Here is a 12,031-nt window from a genome sequence, read left to right as displayed (position 1 = left end):
AGCAGGACATGACTGGGGCAAAAAAAACCTCCAAGGCAACCAACAGCTCCAAAAGCCACCTTGCATTGGGCAAGTTCCAGATGAGGAGTGGTGGAAATGGAGCAGAGCCTGAGTCCAGCAGGTGAACTCATCTTTCCCTTGGGTTTTCTGTCCCCAGAGTGATCCATTACCTGGCCGCATCAAAGTGGACTTTGTGATTCCTAAGGAGCTTCCCTTTGGGGACAAGGACACAAAATCCAAGGTGACCTTGCTGGAGAGCGACCACGTGCGGTTCAACATTTCCACGGACAGGCGCGACAAACTGGAGCGAGCCACCAACATTGAAGTTCTCCCCAACACTTTCCAGTTTACTAATGAAACCAGAGAAATGGCAAGTACCTAAATATCTCTAATTCTTGAGGGGAAGTGAAATAAAACATGAGTTGGGGACTGTCTTCTATAATAGATGCAAAAATCACTCGTGTCTTCCATTGCCTGCTCTGAAATCCAGCTCTAGGACCTGCAGCGCAAGCAAAGCAGAAAATTCAGAATTAATGCTCTGCATCTTTGCCTTAAAAGAATAAAGTCTTAACTACTTTTTAACATTTAAGTGAAGTTATATTAGGAAATTAGAGCTTAGCTGGCCCTCTTGGATGGGATTCCTAGCTGGTTGTAGCAGACAGAAGTGATGTAGTCTTGAACTGACAGTTTAAAATTCACATACCTGAGTCTAAAGAGGAAACTATCATCTTCCTTTGGGAAACTGGAGACCCTGGGACTACCCTGGTTCAGGTAGTGAAAACTGTAAATAATTGGAGGAGGGACTGTGAGCAGCTTTTGTATTTCAAGTTTTTTGGCCAATCTCTGTCTGAGGGTCAAGCAGAAGGATGGTAAAGAGCAGAGTTCTCTCAGTACAAGAAACTCTTTGTGGATTACAGGGACTAAGATGGATGTGCTAATGAGCATTACAGAATATCTTTCATTCCTGTAACTTGGAATGTTGGTTCTGTTCCAGCTAGACTGTGACTTTGCTTTCCTTTGCAATTTGGAGTTCAGTTAGAGTGTTGTCACATCAGTCTGCTGTGAACTATTGTCCCTTGGCTTTAAGAAAACCCTGAGTTTTGATTTCATCCTTTGAGATTTTGGGTTTCTGTCCTATAGACTTCTTGTATTTCTGCTCTGGCTACATACACCTACCTGCCTGAGCTGAGCTCTCATGGGGGTGATAGGTGCTGGCAGCTTCTAGGAAGGTTGGGTGGTTTGCAGGAGTTTGTGAAAACTGCTTAAGAGAAGAATGTTCCTAAAGGTAAAAGGTACCTTTGCACTGACATTCAGATCCTCTAAGCTTGTCCTGAGCCTTGCTAAACTCTGTGTTAACTGGGTTGAAGGCAATATGTTAATGAATTCTGCCTTCATTCTGGCAGCATCTGGAATTCAAACCCAGACTAGGGTTTGGGTTTTTGTCAGTATATTCTGTTTATCACTCAGCATTCCATTCCTAGTGGTTATCAGGAAGGCCACTGAACTCCTGTGTCACATGGGAGTGTGTTCCCAAAACACACCCACGGGTATGGGAGTCTTGTTTAACAGCTTCTTTATAATTCCTTCATTTGTGACTGGAAATCTGATGGTTTTTCTCTTAAACTTTCTTCTGAACACTGATTTTATTTCCTGTTTTATAGATGGTTGCATTTTTAGTGTTTGTTTGTATGTTTAATATTCTCCTAGAGATGATACAGTGTTTGCAGAGCTGCCCCATTGTGTTCCCTGTACTGGCAGGTTCTTTAACTTCAATCTTTGAGTTAATATTCTCCACCTCACTCTTTATCTCAAGTTGACTTCAGGAATGAGATGGGAAGAACTTTCAACTTGACCAGGGCTGTGAGCACCAGGGTTTGCAAGGAAGGACATTGCTTAAACCAGGTGTTTTCCCAGGATTCAGACCTTTCTGCCCACTCCTGACCCATGGAGCAGCTGGACAGGTGTCACATACCAGGGATTAAACTGTAATTGTTGGTTTGGCTGTTGCAGGGTGTGATTGCAGCAATGAGGGATGGCTTTGGCTTCATTAAATGTGTGGACAGGGATGCTCGGATGTTCTTCCACTTCAGTGAGATCATGGATGGAAATCAGCTCCATATTTCTGATGAAGTAGAGTTCACCGTCGTTCCTGTAAGTAGGATTTAAAGTCCCATAAAATCTCAGCATTTAGGGAAATTATGCACAGTCTGTTTATAAGCTGATGGATTTCTTTTCCAGGATATGCTGTCTGCCCAAAGGAACCATGCCATAAGGATTAAAAAGCTCCCCAAGGGCACGGTTTCCTTCCACACCCAGTCAGAGCATCGCTTTGTGGGCACTATAGACAAAGAAGCCACTCCAGCCAAAGCCACTAGCCCAAATAAAGGCAAAGAGAAGGTAATGCTGCCCTTTTTCATTTCTGCCATTGCAGACTGAGGCTGATTCCTTAAAATCTCTAGTTCAGCTGGGTTTGAAGCACTGTTCAGTCTGTATAGATGTGAACTACAGCTGATGAGAGCAGTCAGTGAAAATTAACTGCTCTGAACAAGATAATAAAAATATTGTTGATAATCATTAACGATCATATTGTTGTTGAGGATAATTTCCAGGAAATTGATGGGGAGTTTCTTTCTACCTCTCAGTACACAAGATTCTAGATAGAATTATTTAAGTTTCTTGGGAAGCATCTCTTACTGTTTTGTTCTGCTTTTTTAAACAATGCCAGAATACTTAAAAGTTCAATAAATGCTTCCTGGAACTGGTGGCAATACTTCATTGCCTTTTAAAATACTGTCTGGCGTCATTTAAAGCTCCTTACTTAGAGTTTGGTTGTGGTTTTGAGCAGTTTTTGTAAAACCACTGAGACTCCAATGATCAGTGCTTGAACTGTGTGTAGGAAACTGTTCCTGAAGAGACACTGATTGCTGAATTCTGACCTCTTGTTTTCAGGAAGCTGAAGATGGAATAATTGTGTATGATGACTGTGGAGTAAAACTGACCATTCCTTACCAGGCCAAGGATGTGGAAGGATCTACTAATCCCCAGATAGGAGATAAGGTAAGGGAATTCAGTGTACTATTGGGAAATGCTGTTCTGGGCATTGTGGAGTGTGAGCTTCTCTTTGTCTTTACTTGGAACAAATGGAGGACAAGGCATCTGTGTGGTATCACCTGGAATGTTGTGTTTAAATGAGTAAAAAATACCCTCCAACCTGGTGATATATAGATGGAAATAGTGTCTTACTGTGTAAATGATGCTTTTTAAACAAAGAATTATCACTAAGTGGACACTGCTTGTCAGGAGGAAATTAATTAGCATAGACACTAAGATGGATATTGAAGAGGGAGAATTTTCCCTCATGAGCATATTAGCCTGAGGGACAATGGAAAGGGAAAAAGCTTGGAGATCAGGAAGGGCAACAAAACCCTCAGGAGCCATTCTAGTTACTGGTTATTGTCTCTAAAAACTGAAACAAGGATTGAAGTGAGGCACATCCCACTGTGGGTCACCGGTGAACAGTGTAGGGAGAGATGATCCCCATGGACAGAAAGGTTCTCATGTTTGAGGGGTGCAAAGCTGAGTGCTGGGGGCTGGCTTGCCTTGCAGGTATCCCAGGTGTGGTGCTGCTCCCTGGAATGTAGGAAATGTCAATGACAGATGTGGTTATGGGAAAGTAGTGACTAGGAAATGACTTTCCTGCAGAGACCAGAGGCTGCTGCAGAGCTGCGCAGCTTCAAAATTGATTTGGGGTTTTTTTTGGTGGTCATGGTTTTCTTTGCATTTTTCTGTCTGGTATTGAATGTGTTTGGTTTTCTTTGCATTTTTCTGTCTGGTATTGAATGTGTTTGGTTTTCTTTGCATTTTTCTGTCTGGTATTGAATGTATTTGATTTTCTTTGCCTCTTTCTGTCTGGTATTGATGGGCCTGTCTCCACCAGGTTGAGTTCTGTGTGTGTGAGGTGAAGAGGACCGGGCTGCAGACGGCTGTTTCTGTCAGGATGCTGGGACGCAACTACAGCTCCAAGAGGCTCTTGGGATATGTGGCAGCCCTGAAAGATAACTTTGGGTTTATTGAAACAGCCAATCATGATAAGGAGATCTTCTTCCACTACAGGTGAATGACAGTTTTATTATTTGATTATGTGTCTCTTTGGGGGAAGTGGGAGGGCTTGAACCCATTTGCACTTTACACACACATAATATATTTATATATATATGCTTAGATATCTACAGTTTTATTTATCATCTCTGCTGGACTGGTTCAAGCTTTTCTGTTAGTCAGCACTCCTGGTGTTCTGTGCCTCTAATTCCCAGGCCAAGAAGTCCAGTTGTGTTATGTATTTGAAATGGTTTATTTTTCTGAATGGAAGTTCCTTGTGAACTGATGAGGGATTTAAATAATTTCTGATAACTGAGGTGGATGTTGGGTGGGCATTACTATTGTCATGTAAATAAAGGAAAACTGTTTCTCATTCTGTTCCTGTAGTGAATATTGTGGTGATATTGATAGCCTGGAACTTGGAGACACTGTGGAATACAGCTTGTCAAAAGGCAAAGGAAACAAAGTTAGTGCAGAGAAAGTAAACAAAACACATGCAGGTAAGGCTGTACCTGGTGTTTTCTGTCTGCTGGGCTCTTGGCACATGCTGGGGGGTGAAGTTTGTTAATGATCCATTTACAATTGGAGTGAGAGCAAGAAAGATGCTCAGTGTGGGGTGGTCTTTGGTTCCCTGAAAGCTGCTGCCTGTGTTTGCAGAGAACAGACAGGCACAGGCCAACAGTTCTGTGCACAGTAGCAATTCTGTGGACCTTTAGTGTCCTCAGCCCTCCTCATTTGGGGGTTATAAGGAGAGGCTGGATGGCAGAACTGGCCAGATCAGTACCTGCACTAATTGTGCTGTTTCTCACAGGGGAAAAGATTGCAGGAGCAGGGCAGATGGGGGAGGGTATTAAGGACCTGGGGGTGGGGGGAAATGCATTCTTCAAGATTATTGGATGATTAACATGAGTAGGGAACGTGGAAGAGAGAGGAAGGAGACACTTTGGTTTGCTTTTCTAGCTTTCTGACCTTAAGTTTCTTGAGAAAAATTTTTCTGCTTCCATATATGGTATATCAGTATGATTTTGATTCATTGTCATGTAGTGTAAAATGTTGACTCCTGGTCAATCTGAATCACTTACTTAAATCAGTTTTAAAATAAACTATGATTAAAACATCCTATTCCTGTGTTCTCTCTCTCTTTTCAGTGAATGGTATCACTGAAGAAGCTGATCCAACTGTTTACTCTGGTAAAGTAATTCGTCCCTTGAGGAGTGTAGATCCCACACAGACAGAGTACCAGGGCATGATTGAAGTCATGGAGGATGGTAAGATTGGTTCCTTTTAAATAAGTGTTCTTTCCACAAATGCACAAGTTGAATGCACTGTAAAAAGAGCTGTTGAAGATTTTATTCACACTACAAACTGTATCCACACAGCTAAGGTGATTTGTAATATTTGAAATCTGATATCAAGTGGCAAAGGCCTCTCAGTTCTGTCTCATACTTTTTCCTCCTAGGTGAGATGAAAGGAGAGGTCTATCCCTTTGGAATTGTTGGCATGGCAAACAAAGGTGACTGTCTGCAGAAGGGGGAGACAGTAAAGTTCCAGCTGTGTGTGCTGGGTCAGAACGGGCAGACGATGGCTGTGAACATCACCCCCTTCCGCAGGGCCACCGTGGAGTGCGTCAAGGACCAGGTGAGTGACCCTGGCACCCGGGCATGGGGATGGGAAATCACTGCTCCAGCTGGCACAGAGCAGCTCAGAACCACTTCAGCACTGGAACTCAGGGAGCTGTGCCCAAACAGATTGCTCAGGACTCCAGCTCTAGGGTCTGATGTGGTAACCCAGGTTATGCCAGGCCCTGGTGTGAAGGTGTGCTCAGAGCCTGGTGTGGTGCTGAAACATCAGAACTGTTGGGCAGCAGATAATTCTGAAGATTTGGCTTTGAGATGTCCTAGAAATTGCTCTAACTGGTTTCTGCTGCACAGAGTGTTTAAAAAGTGTTCAGAAAAACAAACAAAACATGCACATACATTGCTTCTGGAAGAAGCTTCTTCACAGCAGTAAGCAGTCAGTGATTACAGCTCACCTGAAATGCAAAGGCTGATCTTTGCCCTCGTTGCATCTTGGAATGATTAAAAAGTTAAATGCTGCAAATGCTGTCTGTTTTTACAGATACCATGCAGCACTAATCTCCAGTCATTTATGGAGAGGCTGGATGAGTATTCCTGGCTTGTACATGAGTAGAATGGAAAACAGAAGTAAATACCTTCTTGTCCCAGTGACAGGCCAAAAATTGAGTGATTGCTACTGTGTAACTTCAGGGTGGAGTCTCAGAGCTTGGGGCACTGCTCTTCTCTGTTTAATACATAGGTCTGCCAGGTTAATACTGCCAGGACTTGAGGGCAGTTTTCAGAACTTTTTCTATAGACTTCAGGATTTAAATGTGACTTTACAGTGCCAGGGAGAGTGCCTGGATTTCCAGGAGTGTTCTTTCCAGACAGAATGTTCTGATCACTGCAGAAATTGCATTTCCACTTCTAGTAGGCACCACAGATTTGAAGTTTTATTTAAAAGCAGTTAAACTACAGTGATAAGTAAGTTACTGCATTTGTCTGGATGCAGAACAAATCAATAACCTTGTGATGTGTTGCTTTTCAGTTTGGTTTCATTAACTATGAAGTTGGTGACAGCAAAAAGCTCTTCTTCCATGTCAAAGAAGTCCAGGATGGTGTGGAGCTCCAGGCTGGGGATGAAGTGGAGTTCTCCGTAATCCTGAACCAGCGCACAGGAAAATGCAGTGCCTGTAACGTGTGGCGTGTCTGGTGAGGCTCTGGGATGGAAGGGAGTGACCCTGGACAGTGTCTGCATCCCAGCAGAGCCGTGCAGCCTGGGTCTGCCTGAGCTGGATGTTCCTGCAGCAGGAGCTCTGGGTTCCAGCTGCCTCCAGGGAGAGCCCCACCTGAGAACTCCCAGCTTTTCCAGTGCAAGCAGCAGCAGCACTCCCAGCTCCTCCTAATTACAGATGGCTTGTTCCCTTTTTAACCTATTCTTAAACACCCCCTGTAGCAGGAATTTGGATACAGGCTGTAAGTGGAAGTTAATGGTAAGGAAAGTGATGGCTCTCCTGTGTGGATGCTGGCCTCTGGCCAGCGCACTCCGCAGTGCTGCCATCTCTTTCTTGAAGAGCAGCTTTAATTTTTAAATAGAAAATTCATGTTTTAGAGACTCTTTTTGGCGTGGCATTTCTTACAAGTGATGGGTTTGGGGTTTTTTATATATACACTTGAAGACTGCATAATTTGTATTTCATTTAAGCTTGAGATAGCACCTCAGTAATAACAGAAAGCTAATATTTTTGTCTCAAAATGATGTGTTCTCATCATCTTCAGAGATGTTAATGCTCTGCCATGATATGCTGGCAACTTGCAAGCCTTTATTATTGCAGTTTAATCACAGAATGGGTTGAGTTGGAAGGGAACCTAAAAAACCATCTCAATTCCACCCCTGCCGTGGATGCCTGCCACTATCCTAGGTTGCTCTTAAGCCCCATCCAGCCTGGCCTTGGAGATTTCCAGGGATGGGGCAGCTACAGCTTCTCTGGGCAATAGAAATGTAGTAAACACTGGTTAGGTGTGCATGAGAGTAAATACAAGACCTCTGCTCCCTTAAGAACACCCTCTGGAGAGCACTGAGCTCCTCTAGTGCAGAGTCCAGTGTGGACAGCAAGGTTTGGGGCAGGGCCAGCCCATCATCCGGGTCTGCTGTCACACAGCATCAGTCCTGTACAATAAATGACTGTGCCCAAGGCCTGTGAAACCTGGGGTGCCCTGCCCAGCTCGGGGTGACCCTGCCCTGTGTGTGCTCTCTTGCAGCGAAGGCGCCAAGGCCGTGGCTGCTCCGCGTCCCGATAGACTCGTGAACCGTCTAAAGAGCATCAACCTGGACGATGCCAACGCCCCGCGGCTCACGGTGCTCCGCCAGCCCCGGGGCCCTGACAACTCAAAGGTACAGACACACACAGGGCAGTGCCCTGCAGGGCCTGCCTGCCCAGGGAAACACACACTGCTGCCTCTGTCAGGGGTCTGAGCTGTGGCTGCTGCTGTTCTGTAGAGAGCTGAGCTGTGTGAGGGTGGGTTCTGTCTGTGCTGAGTGCTGTGCTCTGTGTGCTCTGTGTGCTCTGTGTGATCTGTGTCTGTCATATACACATTTTATGAAAAATCCTTTCCTTAGGATTTTTTCTCCTGAGAAGCTGAGAGGCCTCAGGAACAAAATATAAACATTGATTATCTGCTGCTGTGGAATGCAACAGGTGCATCTGTGATTGGTCTCATGTGGTTGTTTCTAATTAATGGCCAATCACAGTCAGCTGGCTCGCACTCTCTGTCCGAGACACAAGCTTTTGTTATTCATTCTTTCCTTTTCTATTCTTAGCTAGCCTTCTGATGAAATCCTTTCTTCTATTCTCTTGGTATAGTTTTCATATAATATATATCATAAAATAATAAATCAAGCCTTCTGAAACATGGAGTCAGATCTTCATCTCTTTCCTCATCCTAAGACCCCTGCAAACACTGCCACACTGTCCTGTGTCACTGCTGTGCCCTGTGTCACTGCTGCTTTCAGAAGAGCACATGAGAGAGAAGCAACCCACTGCTGCCTGTTGGAGCCTTTCTGTCATGGTTTGTCTTGGCTGTTGTAGTTTGTTCTTCATTTATAAACCTCAGAGGTAGCAAGTGAAGTCCATTTACCTATGATGTCTATTTACCTAGACGTGGCTTTCACACAATGCACTGGCACTTCTTGATAAGCAGAGAAAAGTGTTTGGAATCTCTGTTGTGTTTTGGACTACAAAGAACACCCCAGACAGCCTGTTTTGTTGCTGTCTCTGTTTCTGAAGACAAACATGACTAATTAGAAGGGAACTGTTTGGGTGGAACAGACCAGGCTCTGCCTCAAAGCCCAGTGGCAGTGCCAGGTTCCTGGCTGGACTTGATGATTTTTAAAGCCCTTTTCCTATAGGAATGTGCTTCCTGTTGATGGAGTGACAAAACCATCCTTTGTCTCCTTAAAAAGGGAAAAAGCCCAGAAGTTTCTTTTTTCAATTTGCAAAAAAGACACTTCATAGGACCTGGGGGACTTCACCTCGAACTTAGGGATAGCCAGTTGGACAGAAGCCAGAAAGTTTTGCCTAAGCAATTTACTAGAAAAGGAAGAGAACAAAGAAATTAATCACTTCTGTGAGGTGTTTTACCAGGAGTAAGAACTTCTTGCATCTGGCTCGGTTTTTCTCTGTGAAGAGTTTTGTTACTTTGCCTTTTATGAAAACTTTTTTTGTTTCCAGCACTACCACAGAAGCCATCCTGCTGATTTTATGCCTTCTAAGGTAGCTGATCTATCTTGGGTGTGATACAGATCTCCAAGAGCTTATGAGACCTGGCTTGAGGAGACCCTTATGTCATTTTCTGTGGTGGTGTTCACAGGGGTCCCAGGACGAGGGAAGAGATGAGAATCTTGACTTCGTGTTTCAGAAGGCTGATTTATTATTTTATGACATATATTATATTAAAAGAAAATTATATACTAAAACTATACTAAAAGAATAGAAGAAAGGATTTCATCAGAAGGCTTGAAATGAATAGGAAGGAATTACAATAAAATCTTGTGGCTGCTCACAGCCTCGACACAGGTGGCTGTCATTGGTCACCAAGTAAAACCAATTTCACGTGCTGGGTAAACAATTCTCCAGATCACATTCCAAAGCAGCAAAACATGGAGAAGCTGAGGCTTCTCAGGAGAAAAGATCCTAACGAAAGGATTTTTCATAAAACATATCCGTGACAATTTTCCAGCCTAAATGATTTCATGATTGTGTGATGCTGGAGCTAAAAGGTTGTTCTGTTTTCCTTGCAGGGATTTGGTGCAGAGAGAAAGATCCGCCAGGCTGGTGTTATAGACTGATCCCAACCCCACGGCGGCGTTGGGCCGTGCAGTGGGGCTGCCGAAGGGTACTGAATATCTCCCTGTTCACCCCTTCCTCCAAATTCTCAGAAGCTATTCCACCAGTTTTAACACCTTCTCATGTTATGTTTAAAATTAAATTTACGAAACCATTTTAAATTTCTGCACAGTTGCATTCTGGAGAACTTTAAGGTGGCGCCTTATAGTATCACATTTTAGAAGCTTGTTTTGAATGGTGCATTTAACGCAACTGGTAACTGCAATCTCCATTGCCTCTGTGAGTAAACATAGACAGCTCTGCTCAGGCAGACCTTGTGGAATTCTGCACTACAGTTATTATGCTTTATCCTTGTTTTTGGCCAAGGTTTATTATGCCTTAGTGCTCAGTTGCATTATCTTCCTTCCCAAGTGGAAGGGAAGACTCACTTCAGCTCACTCTGCTCAAATTTTGAGGAACGTGTGAGGGTGGAATAAGTTCTGTTTCTGTCAGATCTCCACAAACATTCAGATACCTTGAGTTGATGGCCAAATGTTACAGTGTTTTCCTAGTTCATTTAACTTGACTCCTTTAGCCAGTCCTTAGAGCTCAGTGCAAGTCTCTCCCAGGGTCGATGGATTTTGTAGTGTTCTAGAACAGACAGTGCAGAATTTCATAAGGCTGAGGTGTGCCATCAGTGTGGTAATTTAAATATATTTAAAACAATGCACAAATCTGCTGCTGCTTAGAACACTGCAGCTTCTAAACCCAGTTTCTTTTACTGATTTAAATTTAAAAAGAAAGAAGTTGTGCCTGAAGTGGATACATTTTTTTTGTTCTTTTTGCAGCCAGCACCCAGTGTACTGTAAGAGAATAAATACTTAGGCTTTCCATAGCTGTATTGAGACTTTCATCAAGGTGACTAGTTGATGTCTGTGTGCTTTTTTTTTTTTTTTGGTTTTTTTGTTTTGTTTTGTTTTTTGTTTTATTTTTATTTTTTTTCTTTTTGTTTTGGTTTTTTTTCCCCTCCCCTGCCCCCCTCCCTCCATTTCCCCAGTCACACTTTATCAAGCAAGAAAACGGAATGATTGGTCTAAGTATTACTTTAACCAAAAAGATCAGGAGTTACTTTTTGGAATAGAGGGCAGTACTGTGGTTTGGTTTGGGTTTGTTTTGTTTTGGTTCTTTTTATTTTATTTTTATTTTGGTTAATTTTTTTTTTTGTTTGGTTTTTTCTTTTTTTCTTTCTTTTTTTTTTTTTTCATGTTACCTCTATTCTCAATTTAGGGTTTTCTTCTCTGGGAGATGCATTATCTTTGTAAAACAAAACATTGCTTTCTCCAATTTTTTTTCTGTTAATGGCAAAGAATGGAAATAGAATAAAGTTTTACTGATTTTGAAAAAAGCCTTGCTGTGCTCAGTCTCTTCTTTCCTCAGGGGGGCTGTGTTAGACCTGTGTTGTCCCCATCACAGACCCCGTCCTGGTGCCTCCAATTCTCACACCACCCTGAGGGATTTCTGTGTTTTATTTCCAATCTGAAAGGCCCCATCATCAACCCTACACCATTTATACATTATAACAACAGCAGCATTCATTGGTTACAAATTACATCACTTCTAATTAGTGCCCAACCCCATCTATGAGCTCCGCCCTGTTCATCCGTGCCCGGCTCAGTTCTGTTCCTTGGCAGGGCTGCTGGCAGCAGGGTCAGAGCTGTGCTCCCCCTGCTGCAATTCCCTTTCCCCGGGGTTCCTGCTCCCTCCCAGGGTCTGAGCCAGACCCTTCCTTGGCATTGTGGTCACATAAAACAAAAAACGATCCGAGTGCGGGATGCTCCCACTGCAGTCCCGTACCCAGAGCTGCCCAGCTCCAGCTGTTCATCAACAACTTAGAAAAAGCACAAAGCTTCACTTTATTCCCTTTTCAAATCACGAGAGCTCGCTGCCATTCCCAGTTTAAGAACCACAGGGTCTGCGTTCGGTGCTGTTCCCCCTCTAAAGCCCCGGGATGCGGGGCCGGTGCCGTTCCCCGCTCGGGGCCGCGGGCCCGGT

General features: G+C 43.6%; 1 protein-coding gene across 1 annotated transcript in view; it reads left to right on the top strand.

The window, feature by feature from the left end:
* The window catches only part of CSDE1 (cold shock domain containing E1), a 19,493-nt gene extending 8,109 nt beyond the window's left edge, over nucleotides 1-11,384 (top strand). Inside the window, exons 9-19 of the mRNA XM_031062903.1 lie at nucleotides 158-370; nucleotides 2,011-2,151; nucleotides 2,239-2,397; nucleotides 2,950-3,057; nucleotides 3,938-4,113; nucleotides 4,486-4,598; nucleotides 5,247-5,366; nucleotides 5,558-5,736; nucleotides 6,703-6,866; nucleotides 7,917-8,049; nucleotides 9,955-11,384. Coding sequence (XP_030918763.1) covers nucleotides 158-370; nucleotides 2,011-2,151; nucleotides 2,239-2,397; nucleotides 2,950-3,057; nucleotides 3,938-4,113; nucleotides 4,486-4,598; nucleotides 5,247-5,366; nucleotides 5,558-5,736; nucleotides 6,703-6,866; nucleotides 7,917-8,049; nucleotides 9,955-10,002 — 1,554 coding nt within the window. The 3' untranslated portion in view covers nucleotides 10,003-11,384. The remainder of the gene's footprint in view (nucleotides 1-157; nucleotides 371-2,010; nucleotides 2,152-2,238; nucleotides 2,398-2,949; nucleotides 3,058-3,937; nucleotides 4,114-4,485; nucleotides 4,599-5,246; nucleotides 5,367-5,557; nucleotides 5,737-6,702; nucleotides 6,867-7,916; nucleotides 8,050-9,954) is intronic.
* Nucleotides 11,385-12,031: the final 647 nt, after the last annotated feature.

Source organism: Geospiza fortis, unplaced genomic scaffold, assembly GCF_000277835.1.
Source record: "Geospiza fortis unplaced genomic scaffold, GeoFor_1.0 scaffold391, whole genome shotgun sequence".
Classification (NCBI taxonomy): domain Eukaryota; kingdom Metazoa; phylum Chordata; class Aves; order Passeriformes; family Thraupidae; genus Geospiza; species Geospiza fortis.
The sequence above is the reverse complement of the archived record's forward strand: the minus strand, read 5'-3'. Positions and strand labels throughout refer to the sequence as shown.